General features: G+C 42.6%; 1 protein-coding gene across 1 annotated transcript; it reads right to left on the bottom strand.

The window, feature by feature from the left end:
- Nucleotides 1-2,574: 2,574 nt before the first annotated feature.
- On the bottom strand, nucleotides 2,575-7,072 carry LOC122709874 (endogenous retrovirus group PABLB member 1 Env polyprotein-like). Its single transcript, XM_043927139.1, has 2 exons — nucleotides 6,934-7,072; nucleotides 2,575-4,132 (listed from the first exon to the last, which is right to left on the bottom strand). Exon 2 carries the CDS (start codon nucleotides 4,129-4,131, stop codon nucleotides 2,575-2,577), a length of 1,557 nt encoding a protein of 518 aa, XP_043783074.1. The 5' UTR covers nucleotide 4,132; nucleotides 6,934-7,072.
- Between the last annotated feature and the right edge of the window lie 10,599 nt (nucleotides 7,073-17,671).

Genomic DNA, 17,671 nt, shown 5'->3' with positions numbered 1-17,671 from the left:
ATCCAGGGATCAAACCCAGGTTTCCTGCATTGCAGATGGATTCTTTACTGACTGAGCCATGAGGGAGAAGAAAAGGTGTGTGTAAATAAGTGTATGTGTGTGTAAATAAGTGTATGTGTTTAATGTGTGTGTGTTCATGTTTTGATCCTCTACCCAAAAGTTTACAAATGTCAAGAAAATTTGGAGTTCCTCTTTTATGGATCTTCTTCTGTTATACCTTCTGATTTGTCTCCATCTTCATCAAAGACTTGTTAAAGCTAAAGTTTTCTTTAATTCCAAAACATTATATTCCTCTGATGTTGAAGTAACTCTTTTTTTTAAATAACTATCAACCAATTGGAGTTATTTGGTTAGATAGAAATTCAAATTCTTAAGGTTACCAAAATAGAATTCACGTGTGCTTAAAATTCAGTATATGGAACTCTCCATTAAGAGGAAAAAGTGCAGACATATTCTGGCTTAAAAAATTTCTTTGTGGTGATCAAGTTTAAGCTGCAATATTTTCACATGTTTCATAGCTTTCATGTATCTGAGGAATAGAAATAACACTCTTTGTAGAATGTTTGTGTGCTGTGCTGTGCTTAGTCGCTCAGTCGTGTCCGACTCTTTGTGACCCGTGGACTGTAGCCCACCAGGCTCCTCTGTCCATGGGGATTCTCCAGGCAAGAACACTGGAGTGGGTTGCCATGCCCTTCTCCAGGGGATCTTCCCAACCCAGGGATCAAAGCCAGGGCTCCCGCACCGTGGGAAGATTCTTTACAAACCGAGCCACCAGGGAAACCCAGGAAGTTTATAGCTCTATATTTAAATTTCAAGTTAAAATTGTGCCTTACAGAGTTGCTGTAATTAAAAACTATAAAACTACTCAGTGTAAATATTTAAAGATAGATAACATCTGCATTTCTTCCTTTTAGTAAGCTATTTTCCAGTTGAATATTTCTTCATTTAGCATATTTTTGTTGCATACTCACCATTGTTAGGGCAGGCTTCCCAGGTAGTAAAAAACCCACCTGTCAATGCAGGAGACATAAGAGATGTTGGTTCAGTCCCTGGGTTGGGAAGATTCCCTGGAGGAGGGCATGGAAACCCACTCCAATATTCTTGCCTGGAGAATCCCACGGACAGAGGAGCCTGGTGGGCTATAGTCCATGGGGTTGCGGAGTCAGACATGACTGAAGTGACTTAGCACACACGCATAGTTAGGACACTGTGCTAGGTGCTGGGACTCCACAGTGAAAAGGTAGATGTTCCTGCCTTATAAACACTTAAAAATAGAGAACAGACCTATGGACAACGGAGGGGGTGGAGGGAGGAGGGAGAGGGTGAGATGTATTGATGATAGAGCAACATGGAAATTTACAACACCGTATGTAAAGTAGATAGCCAACGGGAATTGGCTGTAAGACTCAGGGAACTCAGACAGGGGCTCTGTGACCACCTGCAGATGTGGGAGGTGAGGGAAGGGGCATGGGTGCACGTATGGCTGATTCTTGTTGGTGTATGTCAGAAAACCACAACATTCTGTGAAGCAATTTAAAAAAATAAACTATGTGAGGTATTATGAAGGCAACAACAGAGATGCAGGGCTGTACATCTCTACATCTTTCCCTGATGTAGAATGATCGGGGAAATCTTCACAAAGAAGCTCATCAGTGAATTGAGCAACTTTGAATAACGACTGATAAAAACATGGATGAAGTGGATGGTTTCCACAGACCATCTGAGACGAGAGTAGATTCATTTCAGGTTGGTTGTGGCCACATGGATCTGGTTTCCTTTTGTTCAGTCTTAGAAGGGTTCCCGGGTGTGGCTGCTGAAGAGGAGCTACTGCTTACTGCTGCAGCTGAGCCGCATTAACTGCTGAAATGTTAGTGCATCTGTCCCCTGAGAGAGCTGCCACTTGGAATTGGGGTCCAAAAGGCCCAGGGTGACTTCTGAGGAGTCACCTGCTACCTGAATACCAGGATTGTCAAGTGGAACAAGTCCAGACCAACTTGTTCCAGGTATTTGGATTCTTCATTTCAGCATTTGAAAATTCTTCAACTTGGGGTTTATTACCTGTGTGCCGGACCTGCCGGCTAGATGAACAGGTCAAGGACGCAATCACCAGTGCACCTGAGAAATAAAAGACTAAGAAAGATGGGGTTGAGAGGGACGGAGTCAGCTTCTGACTGATTCCGACGACTTTATTGAGGGGTAACATACATATATATACTAACAGGATTCACCAAATTTTAGATCAAAGACTTGCATACGTGCAGAACTGCAGATACTAGTTTTAGGAGTTTTATCTTAACCCCAGCAGAGCATGGCACCAGCGTCTTACAATCAGGTAAAGACTACCTAGACATAAGCCATTCACAGGAGCCCGATAATCTTATCTGAGTCAGGAAAATAGGCAAATGGTGGCTGCAGCGATTTCCTTGAGGGAGGTGAGAAAGGCCAATTTGCACTTTAACAAATCAGGGGTGGCGGGACAGAGAGGGACCTTTTGATCTCTCTCAGGGCCGAGAAGGGGCCTGAGCAGTCAGGCCGGCTCCCCGCATCTCCCCCTTTTCTTTTGACTAATGGCCATTATATCTCCCTCGAAGGAAATGGCCGCATTTGCAAACGGGAAAACATCAGCAATCTTTTATTTATCATCTCAGATAAGCATTGACAAATGCAAGGGCCAAAACACAGCAATAACAATATGCATATAATGATGAAAATTATAGATTTCCACCAACCACTATGAAACCAGGCAGATATCTGACTCCAAATGCTGGAGTCAGAGAAATCCATAGCGGCTACTTGTTGTTTCATATCTTCTAAAGCATCAGAAACATTTGAGGAATAATCAGGAATATATACACAACACTCCATTTTTATTAAGGCACATGTTCCCCCTTGAGAGGCTGTTAGAATATCCAGAGCCATACGATTTTGTAGAACGGCTTTTCTCATCTGTTTTTGTTCTTCATTAAGAGCCTCTAAAGCTCTTCTAGTATCTGTCAAAGCTTGTTTTGTAAAATTGTTCAAAGCCTCTACCCTGAGCATAATATCAGTGGCTCCTAAAGAGGGCACAAAAATTGAGGCTAAATAATCATACCAATGAAAAACAGAGCGTGACCACCGGGCTTTAACATAAGGTAAATTAACAGGTTGACTAATTTTTTGCTTATGAATTCTCCCAGGGGCAAACACAAACCGTAGGGTACATCTCCCCACCCATCCTACAGGGAGCCAGGGCCAAAGGTTGTATCCACAAATCCATCGAGTGTTATTTGGGGCTACCCATCTTATACCAGGGCTATTTTCCCAATCTGTCCCTGGCCAAATAACAGACTTGTTGACAATAAACGTTACATCCATTACAGTCTTACATTTGTGGGTAGGCAATAGTCCCATATGTTTCATGTGATATCCTGGAAATTCTCGGCCTCCAAATGTTGGTACATGAGTCTTTTGCTCCCAGCAAATGTCAGCAGGGGTCAGTAGCTGTCCTTTTTCAGGGGTCATCCAGAAATATTCATCCCAAACTTGGTAGTAGTCACCCTCAAATCGATTAAAATCATTAGGAGAAGAAACAGATCTATTTTCGTAATATAAGTACGCATTAACAATTTCCTGATAACTTTGTGTTACATTAAAATAAAAAGAAGAAGCGTGTAAAGGATCAGAGCATCGAGAATCTATATCAAAATTAACTGTAATTAAGCTTCGATGTTTCTTCTGATATTCTTTTAAAAAATCACATAAAGCCGAAGTTTCATTTTTTGGAAAGGGAAGCACCCACCAGGGTAATCCTTCTGTAACCGATAAAGGCATGCTTGTGCAGACCCAGCAGGCTGTTTCATTGTAAAAATCAGCATAAGAATGAGCCCAGGAAACGAAAGCATTGGCTTCAGCCTGAGGGAAGGCTTGATTCATTATCGCGCATGCCAAAGCGAGGGCGATATAAGCCAGCGCATATCGAGGTTGGGCCGTCTCTGCAGCCATCCTCCTTGCTTGAAGGATAAACTCATGCATCTGCTGATTTGTCGGGAGAAGATTCCTCTGCTGTAAAGTCAGCCGACCTAATTGCTGATTCAGTAATCTCCTCCGTCTGGCGTACCAGCCTTTCCGGGAGCCAGCGCGGTGCTTCGGCATCCTGTGGAAAAACACATACATGACCCCTCCCCCAAATTAACACAGGATCTGGGCCATGCCAGTTATTATCCAGCGGGTCTTTCCACAAGACCATCGGCTTTCTGCTGGAAATCTGAGGGTCCCAAAATCTCTGCGCGGCTGAATGTCCTTCTTTATCTAAAATTAAAAAATTTAAAATATATAAAGCGTGATTAAGGTAATTTCTGGGTAGAAGGGGATAGAGCTCCCCCCTCTGTATTTTTTGAAGCTGTAGTTTCAAAGTTTGATTAGCACGTTCCGCGATGCCTTGACCCTGTGGATTATAAGGAATGCCTGTTTTTAGGGTGATAGAAAAAGAGGAACAAAAATTTTTGAAGGCAGAGGAGACATAGCCGGGGCCATTATCAGTTTTTATAATCTTTGGCGTGCCTAAAATGGAAAAAGCATAAAGACAATGTGAGATAGAATGTTTTGCGGCTTCACCAGTCTGTAAGGATGCCACAATATATCCTGAAAAGGTGTCAATAGATACATGAATGTACTTTAAACGACCAAAGGAAGGGACATGAGTGACATCCATTTGCCAAAGATGATTCGGTAGAAGCCCGCGAGGATTAACGCCAAGATGTGGAACTGGAAGAAACTTAGGGCAAACAGAACAAGATTTAACAATTTGTCATGCAGTCTCTCGAGGGGTTTGAAACTGCAAACGAAGAGTATTATTATTTTGGTGATGTAGCGCATGTGACTGCTGTGCTGCTTTCACCTGTGAAAGAAAAACTCTAGTGTGAGAATCAGCCATCTGATTTTTCATAGATAGAGGTCCAGGAAGCCCAGTGTGGGCACGTAAATGTCCAAAGAAGCAGGGTAAGGTGCGCTGTTGCAGCAGAGACTGAATTGAACGTAACAAATGTTGAATGTTAGAATTCACAGTAGAAATAAAGGGAACAGTTTCTATATATTGCAAAGCATGAGCAATGTATTTGCTATCAGTAAACAAATTAAAAGACTGTGAGGAATATTGTGAGCATACTTTATGGACGGCTGAAAGTTCTACTTCTTGAGCCGATGTATAGTTCGTCTGCCAGGAGAAAGGGGTATCATTAACCACAAAGGCAGCAGTTCCATTGGAGGATCCATCAGTAAAGATCGTAAGAGCATCTTGAATAGGAACATTAGAAACATTCTTTGGAAAAATAAATGAATGCTGGCTGGCAAAATGCAAAAGTTTATCAGAAGGTAAATGATTAATAATTTGACCTGTAAAGGAGGAAAATGCCAAAGCCCACGAGTCATTAAACTGAAAAAGCCATTCCTGCTGTTCTTTGGTATAGGGCACATAAATGTAAGCAGGATCGGCTCCCAACATTTCTCTGGAAAGACGCCTTCCTTTGGCAACGAGGAGGCTAATGAAATTAAAAAAAAGGAGTAAGAACTTTTGAAGGCGATACAGGTAAATGGATCCACTGTAAGGGAGCATTTTGATATAACACTGCCGTCGGGGTATGTTTAGAGGGAAACACATATAGTCCCCACGGTTGAGAAAAAACACAGTAGGTAGCAAAATGCTGAGAGAGGGCCTTTTCAACCAATGCCAGAGCAGCTCGCCCTTCATCATTTAATATTCTGGGAGAGGAAGGATCGGTTGTTGATTAAGATCTCTAAATTGTCCTTCCTCCATTAGCATGTCAAAAGTAACCTGCAGCCCATTACGGCGGTTACGGTCTTCAATGATGTTACAGACCTCGCCGTATTTTGAGCACCACAAGAGATTAGGAGGCAAGTATTGAGATGAAAGACTTTCAATTATGGCTAGAGTAAACGGCACAGTAGACCCGTATTGAGTGCAAGCTTGTTTCAGTTGTTTAAAAGGCAGAGGCTCATGATACCTCCGATGATTAGCATCTTGAAAAACAGGAAAAATCATAGAATATCCCTCAAGATTTTCACCCTGTTCTCGGGCTGTTTTCACAGCCATTTGTAGTGGTGAAAGTACTGGCCTTTTTAGGCTAGATGGAACATATACTGGCGCTGTTGGAATCAAAGGCGCTTCTGCGAGAGGAGGAGGAGGGAGTGGGACGGGCGGCGGCAGCGGGTTAGGATCTAAACTGGCTATAACAGGTGGCGTTTTAGAATGCAACGGCTTAGTTGTATTTATGGGCGATAAGTCTAGTTGTTCCGTTCTCTGAGATATGGATGTTAGCATCTCTCTAAGTTCAGAAAAAGGGGAGCCTTGGTCTTTATTCTTTTGTTGAGTTACTATAAAGGCATCCCATCCTTCTTTGTCATGCTCAAAAGCCTGCTCTTTTAAATCGTCTTCCTCATCAGGAGAAAGTTCTGAATCTGAGTCTTGTTCGAGAGCAGTAGTCTCATTATCATTTTTTCTGGAACCTGAAACAGTTGGGGAGTCATATATGTGCTCCGCTACCCGTTGGGGGGCACCTGAACACTTGGGTGTTATAAATTTCAAGGCTGTTTCAAATTTCCTACTCTCGTGTTCTGGGTTTAAACAATCTCTTATTAGAGTCCATAGAGAATAAGCATCAAGAGGAACTTTGTCTGGTCCACAGAGGGTATAAACTGTTTGAATTTGTTCTCCCACCTTTATCCAAGTTTCAAGGCTAATAGTTCCTTCCTCTGGGAACCAAGGACAAGTTTCCTCCACAAAGACAAGAAATCTTTCTAGTTTCTGTTTAGAGACAGAAATTCCTCTAGCTTTTAGCATAGTTTTTAACATAGAAACAAAGAACTGTCTACTATTACTTTGCCCCATAATTTTTACTCTCAACTATACCCTCTCCACCCACAGTTTTCCAACGATACCTGAATAGGTGAGGCTTTCTCCCGGGATCACTTTCAATATTTTTGGGTGGCTGTGCTCTGGGATCCGCCCACGTCCCTCGTTCTGGCGCCACTTGCCGGACCTGCCGGCTAGATGAACAGGTCAAGGACGCAATCACCAGTGCACCTGAGAAATAAAAGACTAAGAAAGATGGGGTTGAGAGGGACGGAGTCAGCTTCTGACTGATTCCGACGACTTTATTGAGGGGTAACATACATATATATACTAACAGGATTCACCAAATTTTAGATCAAAGACTTGCATACGTGCAGAACTGCAGATACTAGTTTTAGGAGTTTTATCTTAACCCCAGCAGAGCATGGCACCAGCGTCTTACAATCAGGTAAAGACTACCTAGACATAAGCCATTCACAGGAGCCCGATAATCTTATCTGAGTCAGGAAAATAGGCAAATGGTGGCTGCAGCGATTTCCTTGAGGGAGGTGAGAAAGGCCAATTTGCACTTTAACAAATCAGGGGTGGCGGGACAGAGAGGGACCTTTTGATCTCTCTCAGGGCCGAGAAGGGGCCTGAGCAGTCAGGCCGGCTCCCCGCACCTGTGGAATTAGGAAGAGACCACAATTCAATGGGGGGATTCATACAGGGCCCCAGATACTCAACTACTTCAGTTGAGAGACTTGATGACTTCTAGGAGTACACTTAAAGCTTTGTAATCAGCATCCATTTCACTTGAAAAAATTTTAAAATGTATTTCAGAATCATCATCATCTCCTTGTTTAAGATCTTGGCTCCAGTCCCATCACTCTTGACATGGAAAATACTTTGAGAAGATTTTCGGCTTCACCCCTACGAGAATGTTAGCTTCTTGACAGCGGAGACTCTGCTTATGTTGTTAGTGGTTATAGTCCGTGTGTATAGAACACCAAGTACTCAGCAAACATTAGGGTAAGGAATGAACTCAGTGCACTGGCCTCCAAAAATGGTATCAAGCCCATAGGCCCTTTCTGTTGATAATGTTGTCAATCGCAGGAAAATTCCCCTAGTGAAATTCTCTGGAGTGTTTTACAAAGGGAATCCTAGATGCTTCACAGAATGCTTTCTGATCGTGTTTACTGTATTGTTTCCATGAAAACCCTGTCCAGATTTTCTCTGTACTGTAAGCTGGAGCATTGAGTGATGAGAAGTCTCTCAGGCAGTCTCTCTTCATTCACTGTCCCCCAAGAAGTGTGCCTTTTTGATTCTTTTGTTAAGGTTCCGAGAGAAACTTTTTCCATAGAAAAAGTTTTCAAAAATTTTTGGTAGTCAAAAGCTATTTCTGGGTGAACAGCTAGAAGAAATTGCCCTTCTGGTGGTGAGTCAGTGAAGTTCTCATCATCTCTTTCATTCCCTGAGATTTTAATGTAAGGGCCTGAGAGCCATAATTCATGTCATTCGTAGACAACCCTAGACTACTGCAGTTCTCTCCTGTTCCGCATGCATCAATCGAACCTCTATTTTGCCTTCATTTTTGAAGGAGAGTTTCACTGAATACAGAATTGTGTGTTGATATGTACTTTTTTCCTTTGGCAATTTAAAGATGTTATTCCATTGTCTTGTTTCTGTTGAGAAATTAGGTGTCATCCCTCTCATTGTTTCCCTGAATGTAATGTGTATTTTTCTCTGATTGCTTTAAGACTTTTCTACATTAATTTGAATGTGATAAACCTTTGTTTGGTGTTCTTTCTTCTTTTTTAAAAAATGTATCCTGTCGGTCATTTTGAGTTTCTTGGGTTCATGAGTTGTTTTTCATCAAATTTGGAAAATTTTTGCTATTATTTCTTCAGGTACATTTTCTGCTTCAACTAGTTTTCTTCTCTCTTTTTGGGACTCTCATTAAACATATATTGGACCTGATCTTGTCCCTCAAGTTAATATTTTCAGTATTTTTCCTCTTTATGTCTTAATTAGATTAATTTCTATTGACCTGTCTTTGAGTTAAGAAATTTTTTTTCTGAAATGTCCATAAACTGTTAAACCCACCCAACAAATTTTAAAATTTACGATGTGGTGTTTTACATTGCTAGAATTTTCTTTTGATTGTTTTTATAGCTTTCATTTATTGAGAGTTCCTAGATATTCACTTGTTTTATCCATTTTTTCATTTAAAATTATGACTAGGTATATAATATGTTTAAAAGTTCTTGTCCCCTAATTCCAACAGCTCTGCCATTTCTGGCATGTCAGTGATCTTTTTCTTATTGGCTGTGTGTCACATTTTCCCTGACTTTTTCCCATATCTGGTAATTTTTATTGTATGTTGGATATTGTTGAATTCCAGGATTTCTGTTGTCTTCTTTTGAAAAATGTTGAGGGTTTTTTTTTTTTGAAGTGTGTGTTTTTTCCTGGAAGTTTTGATCCTGTTAAGGCATGTTCAAAGGGCTTGATAAGATGAGACAAATGTCTACGTAAATGTGGTCTTTCTAGGATCTCAACTGAATGCCTGGGCTTATAATCATCTGTCTCTACTCCAGTTGGTCAGAATTCCATGATATCCCAATAGTGTATGACTCCTGTAATGCCCATTCAGCTTGTCAGTTCCCTGTAGCTGTTTCCTGATGCTTCTGCATTTGCAGTTTAACATTTAACCAAAGGAGCCTACACAAAAGTTTCTGCTGCTTCTCTGCACAGCTTCCTTCTTCCGTGTGTCCTTCCTCACCAATTCTGGCTGCCTCAGCAGCCCCCCAAACCTGACGTCTGTTTCCTTTCCTTGTAAGACTGCTGCTTGCTCTTTGGGCACCACTTTCCTGTCACCATTTGAAAACAGCACAGGCAGGAAGCTGAGATGAACGGGGAGCTCATGTCGCATATTTCCTTTCTCTCAAGATCACAGAACTATGTTGTCTGTTGCCCAATACCCAAAAGTAGTTGCTTCATAAACTTGGTCCAGTTTTACAGCTGTTACGACAGGAAGTTAAGTCTTCTAGTCTTTACTCTGCATGGCTAGAACTGGAGGTCCCACTGTCGTCTTAATCTTTGTTTTCTCAGAGCTTAGAGTAGTGTTTAGAACGAGGTGCTGGTGTTGGTTGAAGGAGCGCACAGTAATTTTGTTAAGTGACCTGGATAGGGATTGTGGTGGACTGCTATATGGACCCTATGTCTCTGGCCTCCTGCTCTTGCTTTTCTATGCTGTATTGTATGGGACTTCATTTTCTCCTCTCTGTGGTTGTGAATTGGGGGTCAGTGTTCATTTTTGTAAAAAGAAGGCTTAAGTTCCCCATGAATGACTTTTTCTTCCCTGCTTTATGAAACTGACAACCACATTTGTGATGAAACCACTTTTAACCTTTCAGGATTCACTTTGGGGGACTATGGGGGAAGCACAGGGAAATGTCCAGTGTTTTTCAGTACTGTCTTTGTAGCTTCCTTCTTCATTTACCAAAGCCACGGGACACTGCTTAGAGCATCTCTCTGAGGCAGTCAGAGGCAATCAGTACTTCTCTGTCTTCCCGAGCAATCCTGATGTTTATCCTGGTCCTCCTGGAGCGACTGTTGATTGGTTTACACTCTTTCAAGTTGATGCTGAGCTGTCAAATTTCTATTTAAACCATTTCCTGGGAGTGACTGTGCGGGAAGTTGGGTTAGAAGATTGCGTCAGGTCAGACAAGTAAACCTTGGAAGAAAGAAGGGCTCTGAAAGCTGAGTTCTAGTGCTTATGAAATGTGCAGCAATTGTCAGTTTTCTTAAGCTCTCTAAGCCTCAGTTTCTTCATGTGTAAAATGGGCGTATGAATGCCTATCTTCTAGGTTAAATGAATTAACAAGGGTAAATCACCTCTGTCATGCTTGCCTCAGGGGAGGTTCTTACTGATGGAAGATACCCTTTCTCCCTCCCCTGTCCTTCCTTCTTTCTTCTTTTGGACACTTGGTGGAAGATGGTGGTGCCTCTGAAGTGCTAGTGCTCATGAATATATGGACAGGGAGAATGTCTTTGGGGATTATGGGTATTTTTTTCTGGGAGGTTCTTTGCTGTAAACATATTTGCCACAGCATTTTTGCTAAAAATATTTTTGCTACATAACTAATTGATTGGAAGACAGCTTTGCTCTGAAAGATAAAATAACTAGCTGACAGTTTGGTTTGACAGGTTGGTTTCAAATGGTTGGAATGAATAGTGTTTTTCTAAGTTAGCCTGATTAATGATGGCTTTATCAAACTGACAGAGCATGGTGGTTTGCCCCCAAGAATTGGTTTCTTGTTTTGAAACACACTACGTTGGAGTGAAGCAGGTCAAGGGTGTTTGAAGGCTCAGAGTTGAACCCGCCTTTCCCATGGAATGTCTATCAACAGACATATGACAATACTCCAAGAATAAGCAATAGGCATTCACCAGTCAATACACCACTCAGTTACAAATATGCATCCCCATATTTGGAAATCTCTCTTAACGAAGGAAGAAATTTTAGGGAAAAAGAAAAAATATGAGGCTGAACAAGGAGATGAGTCAATAAGCCAAAAAATGTATAATATGTGAACAAAGGCTTGGAAGACAACTGTTTAGGTATAACTCACAAAATAAAATTGGTTCCTTGTGCAGTATTGCCATGAGTCAGAAATTTTAAACACATTTGAATATTTTATATTTTGCAATAAAGTCTTTAATTTTTTATTTATTTTTCATGTTTCATTATGTCATTTTAAAATTTTAGTTGTTCATTTTCACATTCTGACATTTTAATTAAAATTTTTTTAATTAATTTTTAATTGAAATATAGTTGTTTTACAATATTGGGTTAGTTTCTACTACACAGCAAAATAAATCAACTATACATATATGTACATATATATCCTCTCCGTTTTGGACTTCCTTGCCATTCAGGTCACCATAGTGCGGTAAGTAGAGTCCCCCGTGCTATGCAGTAGATCTCGTTAGTTATCTATTTTATACATAGAATCAGTAGAGTGTATGTGGGTCCCCCTGGTGGTCCAGTGGCTAAGAGTCCGTGCTCCCAGTGCAGGGGGCCTGTCAGGGAGTCTCATGCTCCAAGGTGTCAATCTCAATCTTCTAATTCCTCCCCCCCCCCCCCCCATTAAGACCTTTTGTAGATTTGAGTTTTTTTAATTTTATATTGGAGCAGAGTTGATTGACAGTGTTGTGCAGGTTTCAGGTGTGCACCAGAGTGATTCAGTTATACATACACGCGTGTCTGCTCTTTTTCAAGTTCTTCTCCCATGTAGGTTATTACAGAGTACCAAGCAGCATTTCCTGTGCTACACAGTAAGTCCTTGTTGGCTGGCTATTTTAAATACAGCAGTGTGTTCATGTCAATTCCAAACTCCCAGTCTCCCTCTGACCCTTCCCCTTGGTAACCATAAGTTCTTTAAGTCTGTGAGTTTTGTTTCTGTTCTGTATAAGTCATTATATCCTTTTAAAGTCCCTCTTTTTTGTTATTTTATCTTTTATGGCAAAATTGCCTTACAACCCATTAGTAGTTATACAGCAAAGATGCTTGCAGCGAAGATGTCAATGACAAAGATGCTCGCGGTGAAAAGACCAGACAAGGTCTTAGAGACATGAGAAGGTCCCAGTGCATCGGTCCTTACTACTCTGTTCCTGTCTGTCTCACACCCACAAGCACTTACAGGGGTTTGATCTGGCTGTATAGACTCCCAGAGTGGGACATCTCTGGCCGTTTTGCCCAGGGGCTGCACCCTCTAGGGAGGCACTCCAGGAGCTGGGAACAGTGTACTGAGGTTGATCAGGCTCCTTTTATTCTTGCAAATCATTGGGCCTGACAGTTTCCTCTCTAGGCCTGTTTGCTTCTCTATGAAATTGTTATTGTCCTCTGGACCCGATTCTCCTCCCCATGGAACTCTTGAGAGAAGAGATACATGCTAGTACTTTTTCCTATGGTTTCAAATTGTGTTTCCTAGTGCCAGGACACTAGGGAAAGGTCCCTAGTGCAGGAAGCAAACTCCAGTTGGGTATCATTCCTAAAAAAAAACAATTGGGGATTTCCCACCAGGTGATCCAGGGTGAAGACTCCACCCTCTCAATACTAGGGGCCTGGATTCGATCCCTGCTCAGGGAACTAGATCCCATGTGCCACAACGAAGACCCAGCACAGCCAAACACATGAATAGATATATTTTTTTAAATAGCAAGAAGGGCCAAGAAGGGTTCTGGATCCCCATGCCGTGGTGCAGGAGAAATGTTTCCCGTCTGAAAGCATGGAATGGAGTGCTTGGGATTGGTGGGGTAGTTGTGACCAGCCATGCCAGACGAGTCCAGGGTGCAACCCATCTGCTTTTGGCTCAGGGACAGCTGGCCGCCGGCCAGTGCGCAGTCTCTTATTCTTTGCCCCTGCAGGTCCCAGTACTTGGCAGTACTCGCTGGATGAGTCACACTTGCTATCAATCAGTGACTGTGTTGTGTAGTCATCAGTCCAAATGTTAACTAAATCAAACACGCTGCGTCAGCCTCTGTGGTTGGATCCCTCTTCTTGGTTCTCTGTCTTCACACCCTGTTTGTTTCCTTTCTGTGATGACTTATCAGGATGTATTGTCATTATTTTATTTCTTTATGGTTCCCCCTTCATAATTTCAACTCAGTAGCTTGGAAGCTTGGTGAGCTCAATAGCCATGTCCATTTCACTCACAGCTCCCAACAAGAGCCTAATACATTGAGGGTGCTTATTAAGCATCAGTTGAATGAATGAATAACCCAATCTGTAGTTCATCATTTACTCTACCCCATTTCATTATAATTTCTATAACTTGGTTTTGCTTCCTTAAATGCAGAAGAGAAGAAATACACAGAGCATAATCTCCAGGTTATGACAGAAGGGCGACTGTTATTTACTGAGCTCTGACCAGAGGACATGCACTTTGACGGGCAAAATCTCATATTATCTTCATGAGAGCACCTAAGGCATGCACTGCTGTCATTCTCGTTTTGCAAATGAGGAAAGCCAGGCTCAGCTAGACTAACGCAGCTGTCTGAGGTCTCATAGCTGGAGCGTGGTGGAATTGGGAACGCAACACAGGTCCGTCCAGCCTCAGGGCCCTGCTCTCTGCTTCCTATGTCAGTGTTTCAGAAATTTTGGTTCACTATTGCAAAGTAGAAATAGAGACACAGATGTAAAGAAGAAGCATAGAGACACCAGTTGGGGGGAAAGGGAGTGGGATGAATGAGGAGATGGGGATTGACCTGTTACACCACTGCGTATGAAATAGGTAACTAGCGGGAACTGACTGTACAGCCCAGGGGCCCCCTCAGTGCTCTGTGGGGCCCCAAATGGGAAGGGAATCCAGAAGAGGGGGGGTTTTTGTATGTGTATAACTGATTCACTTTTCTGTATAGCAAAAACTAACGCAACATTGTAAAGCAGCTCTACTCCAAGAAAAAGAAATTTCTGGTTCAACTCTGGCTGCACATTGGAATTACCTGGGAGTTAAAAAAAACACGTTCGATTGTCTTCCATTGTGTGTGTGCGTGTGCTCAGTCATGTCCAACTCTTTGCAACTGTGTGGACTGTAGGCCTTCAGTCTCCTCTGTTCATAGGATCATCCCAGCAAGAATACTGGAGTGGGCTGCCGTTTCCTCCTCCAGGGGATCTTCCAGACCCAGGGACTGAACTCATGTCTCCTGTGGCTCCTGCCTTGGCAGGTGGATTCTTCACTGCTAGCACCGCCTGGGAAGCCTAACCTTCTGTTATTCTGATTTAATTAGTCTGTGATACTGCCTGGACATCAGGATTTTTTTTTTTTTTTTTAATCTAGCCCCATCTCCCACTTCTGCCAATGCGTAGTCAAAATTGAGATCTATTGCCCGGAAAAGCATGAGATAAACATAGAGCCAGTCAAGCGGTTTTGCTTGGGGGCAGAACTTCCTGGGAAAGGCTGTAATGATAGTGCATCATGGTCCCCTGGGATAAATGCACAACCTGGAGGGGAGAGGGCTGTGGGTAGGATTTCCCTTCAAACGCAAGACCTGACCTTACTCACCTGTAGTATGAGGATGATGACAGTTCTGGCTTGTTTAGATGTGAACCTAGAATCTTAGGCTGGAAGTGAACGTAGAAACCCAAACTGATGAAAGGGCTGCCAAGCCCAGTGGAAAGTCCAGGGGTGGGTGGTGGTGGTGGTGGGGCGGGGGCGAGCAGAGGGGCAGGAGGAGTGCCGTCAAGATGGTAGAGCTCTCACTGACCGTGGAGTGTGTCTCAGTTCCAGCCACCTTTCCATTTCCTGCCCTGGACAAGTGAAAAGTCCCCATTCGCCAAGTGTTAAGGTACTCAAAATATATGGTGCATGGGGAATTTTGCTTTCTCTTGGAGAAACCCTCTTCTCTCCCCCAATACACTGAAAAAGGGAAGCTCACTTGAAAGTCAAGCATTATGAGCATAGAATTATTGAGACTTGTTTCTAAATTACAAATGGAAGGGGCTTTAGCTCACTTGATCCTTCTCTACTCACGATTCTTGGGCCTCCCTAGTGGCTTAGACAATAAAGAATCCCCCTGCAATGCAAGGTTTGATTCCTGAGTTGGGAAGATCCCCTGGAGGAGGGCATGGCAACCCACTCCAGTACTCTTGTCTGGAGAATCCCATGGACAGAGGAGCCTAAGTGGGCTACAGTACATGGGATCGCAAAGAGTCAGAGACGACTGAAGTGACATAGCATGCACTCACTCATGATTCTCACAGGAGGACATTGAGATTCATAGAAATAAAGTGGTTTGCCCAAGGTGGCAGAATTTGCTGGCTGACAAACCAGGGCCTGGAACAAAGTTCATTGACTCTAATCCACTGTGTTTTCTACAATTCCACCCTGGAGCATTATTATTATTGTCATTATCATCATTATTATTATTTTGGTGTTTATGGAGGGGTGGGGGGTAGAAGCAATATAAACAGGGATGGCAGTCAAAATATCTAACAGTTGGTTAGTTTTGCTCTTTGTTCTGAAGTTTCTAGGGATGAGAGTCCTTTTGAGAACAAAAATTGTGTTTGGGGAGGTGGATTTGGTTCTCCAGTATTTTTCATCTGGAGAACTTGGTATTATGACTTTTGTGGACGTTTGACTTTTAATATATTTAGGGCAAATATTTCATTTTTTTCCATAAGTGTAAAAAATGGTTTATTCTTATCACTCCCAGGAGTTCAAAGTGAAAGTGAAAGTTGCTCAGTCATGTCCGACTCTGTGACCCCATGGACTATACAATCCACGGGATTCTTCAGGCAAAAATACTGTAGTGGGTTGCCATGCTCTCCTACCGGGGATCTTCCCAACCCAGGGATCGAACCCAGGTCTTCCGTGACGCAGGCAAATTCTTTAACTATCTGAGCCGCCAGGGAGAGGGAAATTTTTGAGACTGAGTTTTTGCAGGAGAATTCATCGTCTTCTCCCTCAATACATGCTTCATTTTACCTACAACCACTAGCTGGAAACAAATGAAATTTCAGTGTGACCATTTTTTTGACCCACAGAAATGGCAATTTAATATGGTCCAATCTAATATTGGCTGAGCATCAGTGGTGACTCCAGATACTGCTCTGGAAATGGAAAGAGATTAATGAGTTTAACCCCTTCAATTCTGGCTGAGTGCTGTTGTCATAAGTGACAGAATGTGTGGTTTCAAAGATCTGCGTCCAAATTCTGGCTCTATCAAATACTAATATGACTTTCTCTGGCCTTTTGTTCTCCTTTTTTAGGGATGTTTAGTGTGAGCTTGCCTTGGAAACAAACAGAGATCATTCTGTCGTTTCTGAGATTGCATCCAAGTATTTAGGACTTGGATTTAGGACTCTTTTTGTTGACCATGATGGCTACTCCATTTCTTCTAAGGGATTCCTGCCCACAGTAGTAGATATAATGGTCATCTGAGTTAAATTCACCCATTCCAGTCCATTTTAGTTTGCTGATTCCTAGAATGTCAACATTCACTCTTGCCATCTCCTGTTTGACCACTTCCAATTTGCCTTGATTCATGGACCTAACATTCCAGGTTCCTATGCAATATTGCTCTTTACAGCATCAGACCTTGCTTCTATCACCAGTCACATCCACAACTGGGTATTGTTTTTGCTTTGGCTCCATCCCTTCATTCTTTCTGGAGTTATTTCTCCACCGATCTCCAGTAGCATAGTGGGCACCTACCAACCTGGGGAGTTCCTCCTTCAGTAGCCTATCATTTTGCCTTTTCATAGTGTTCATGGGTTCTCAAGGCAAGAATACTGAAGTGCTTTGCCATTCCCTTCTCCAGTGGACCACATTCTGTCAGACCTCTCCACCATGACCCATCCGTCTTGGGTGGCTCCACACGGCATGGCTTAGTTTCACTGAGTTGGACAAGGCTGTGGTCCTGTGATCAGATTGGCTAGTTTTCTGTGATTATGGTTTCAGTGTGTCTGCCCTTTGATGCCCTCTCGCAACACCTACTGTCTCTCTTGGGTTTCTTACCTTGGATGTGGGGTATCTCTTTACGGCTGCTCCAGCAAAGTGCAGTCGCTGCTCCTTACCTTGGTCGAGGGGTATCTCCTCATGGCTCCCCCTCCTGAAGAAGCTGAAGTTGAACGGTTCTATGAAGATCTACAAGACCTTTTAGAACTAACACCCAAAAAAGATGTCCTTTTCATTATAGGGGACTGGAATGCAAAAGTAGGAAGTCAAGAAACACCTGGAGTAACAAGGCATATTTAGCCTTGGAGTATGGAATGAAGCAGGGCAAAGGCTAATAGAGTTCTGCCAAGAGAACACACAGGTCATAGCAAACACCCTCATC

This window comes from Cervus elaphus, chromosome 16 (genome assembly GCF_910594005.1).
Source record: "Cervus elaphus chromosome 16, mCerEla1.1, whole genome shotgun sequence".
Lineage (NCBI taxonomy): Eukaryota > Metazoa > Chordata > Mammalia > Artiodactyla > Cervidae > Cervus > Cervus elaphus.
This window is presented reverse-complemented; position numbering and strand designations above follow the sequence as displayed.

Excerpts from the sequence above, each read along its gene's own strand:
- LOC122709874 (XM_043927139.1), bottom strand. The coding sequence starts at position 4,131 with ATGCCGAAGCACCGCGCTGGCTCCCGGAAAGGCTGGTACGCCAGACGG.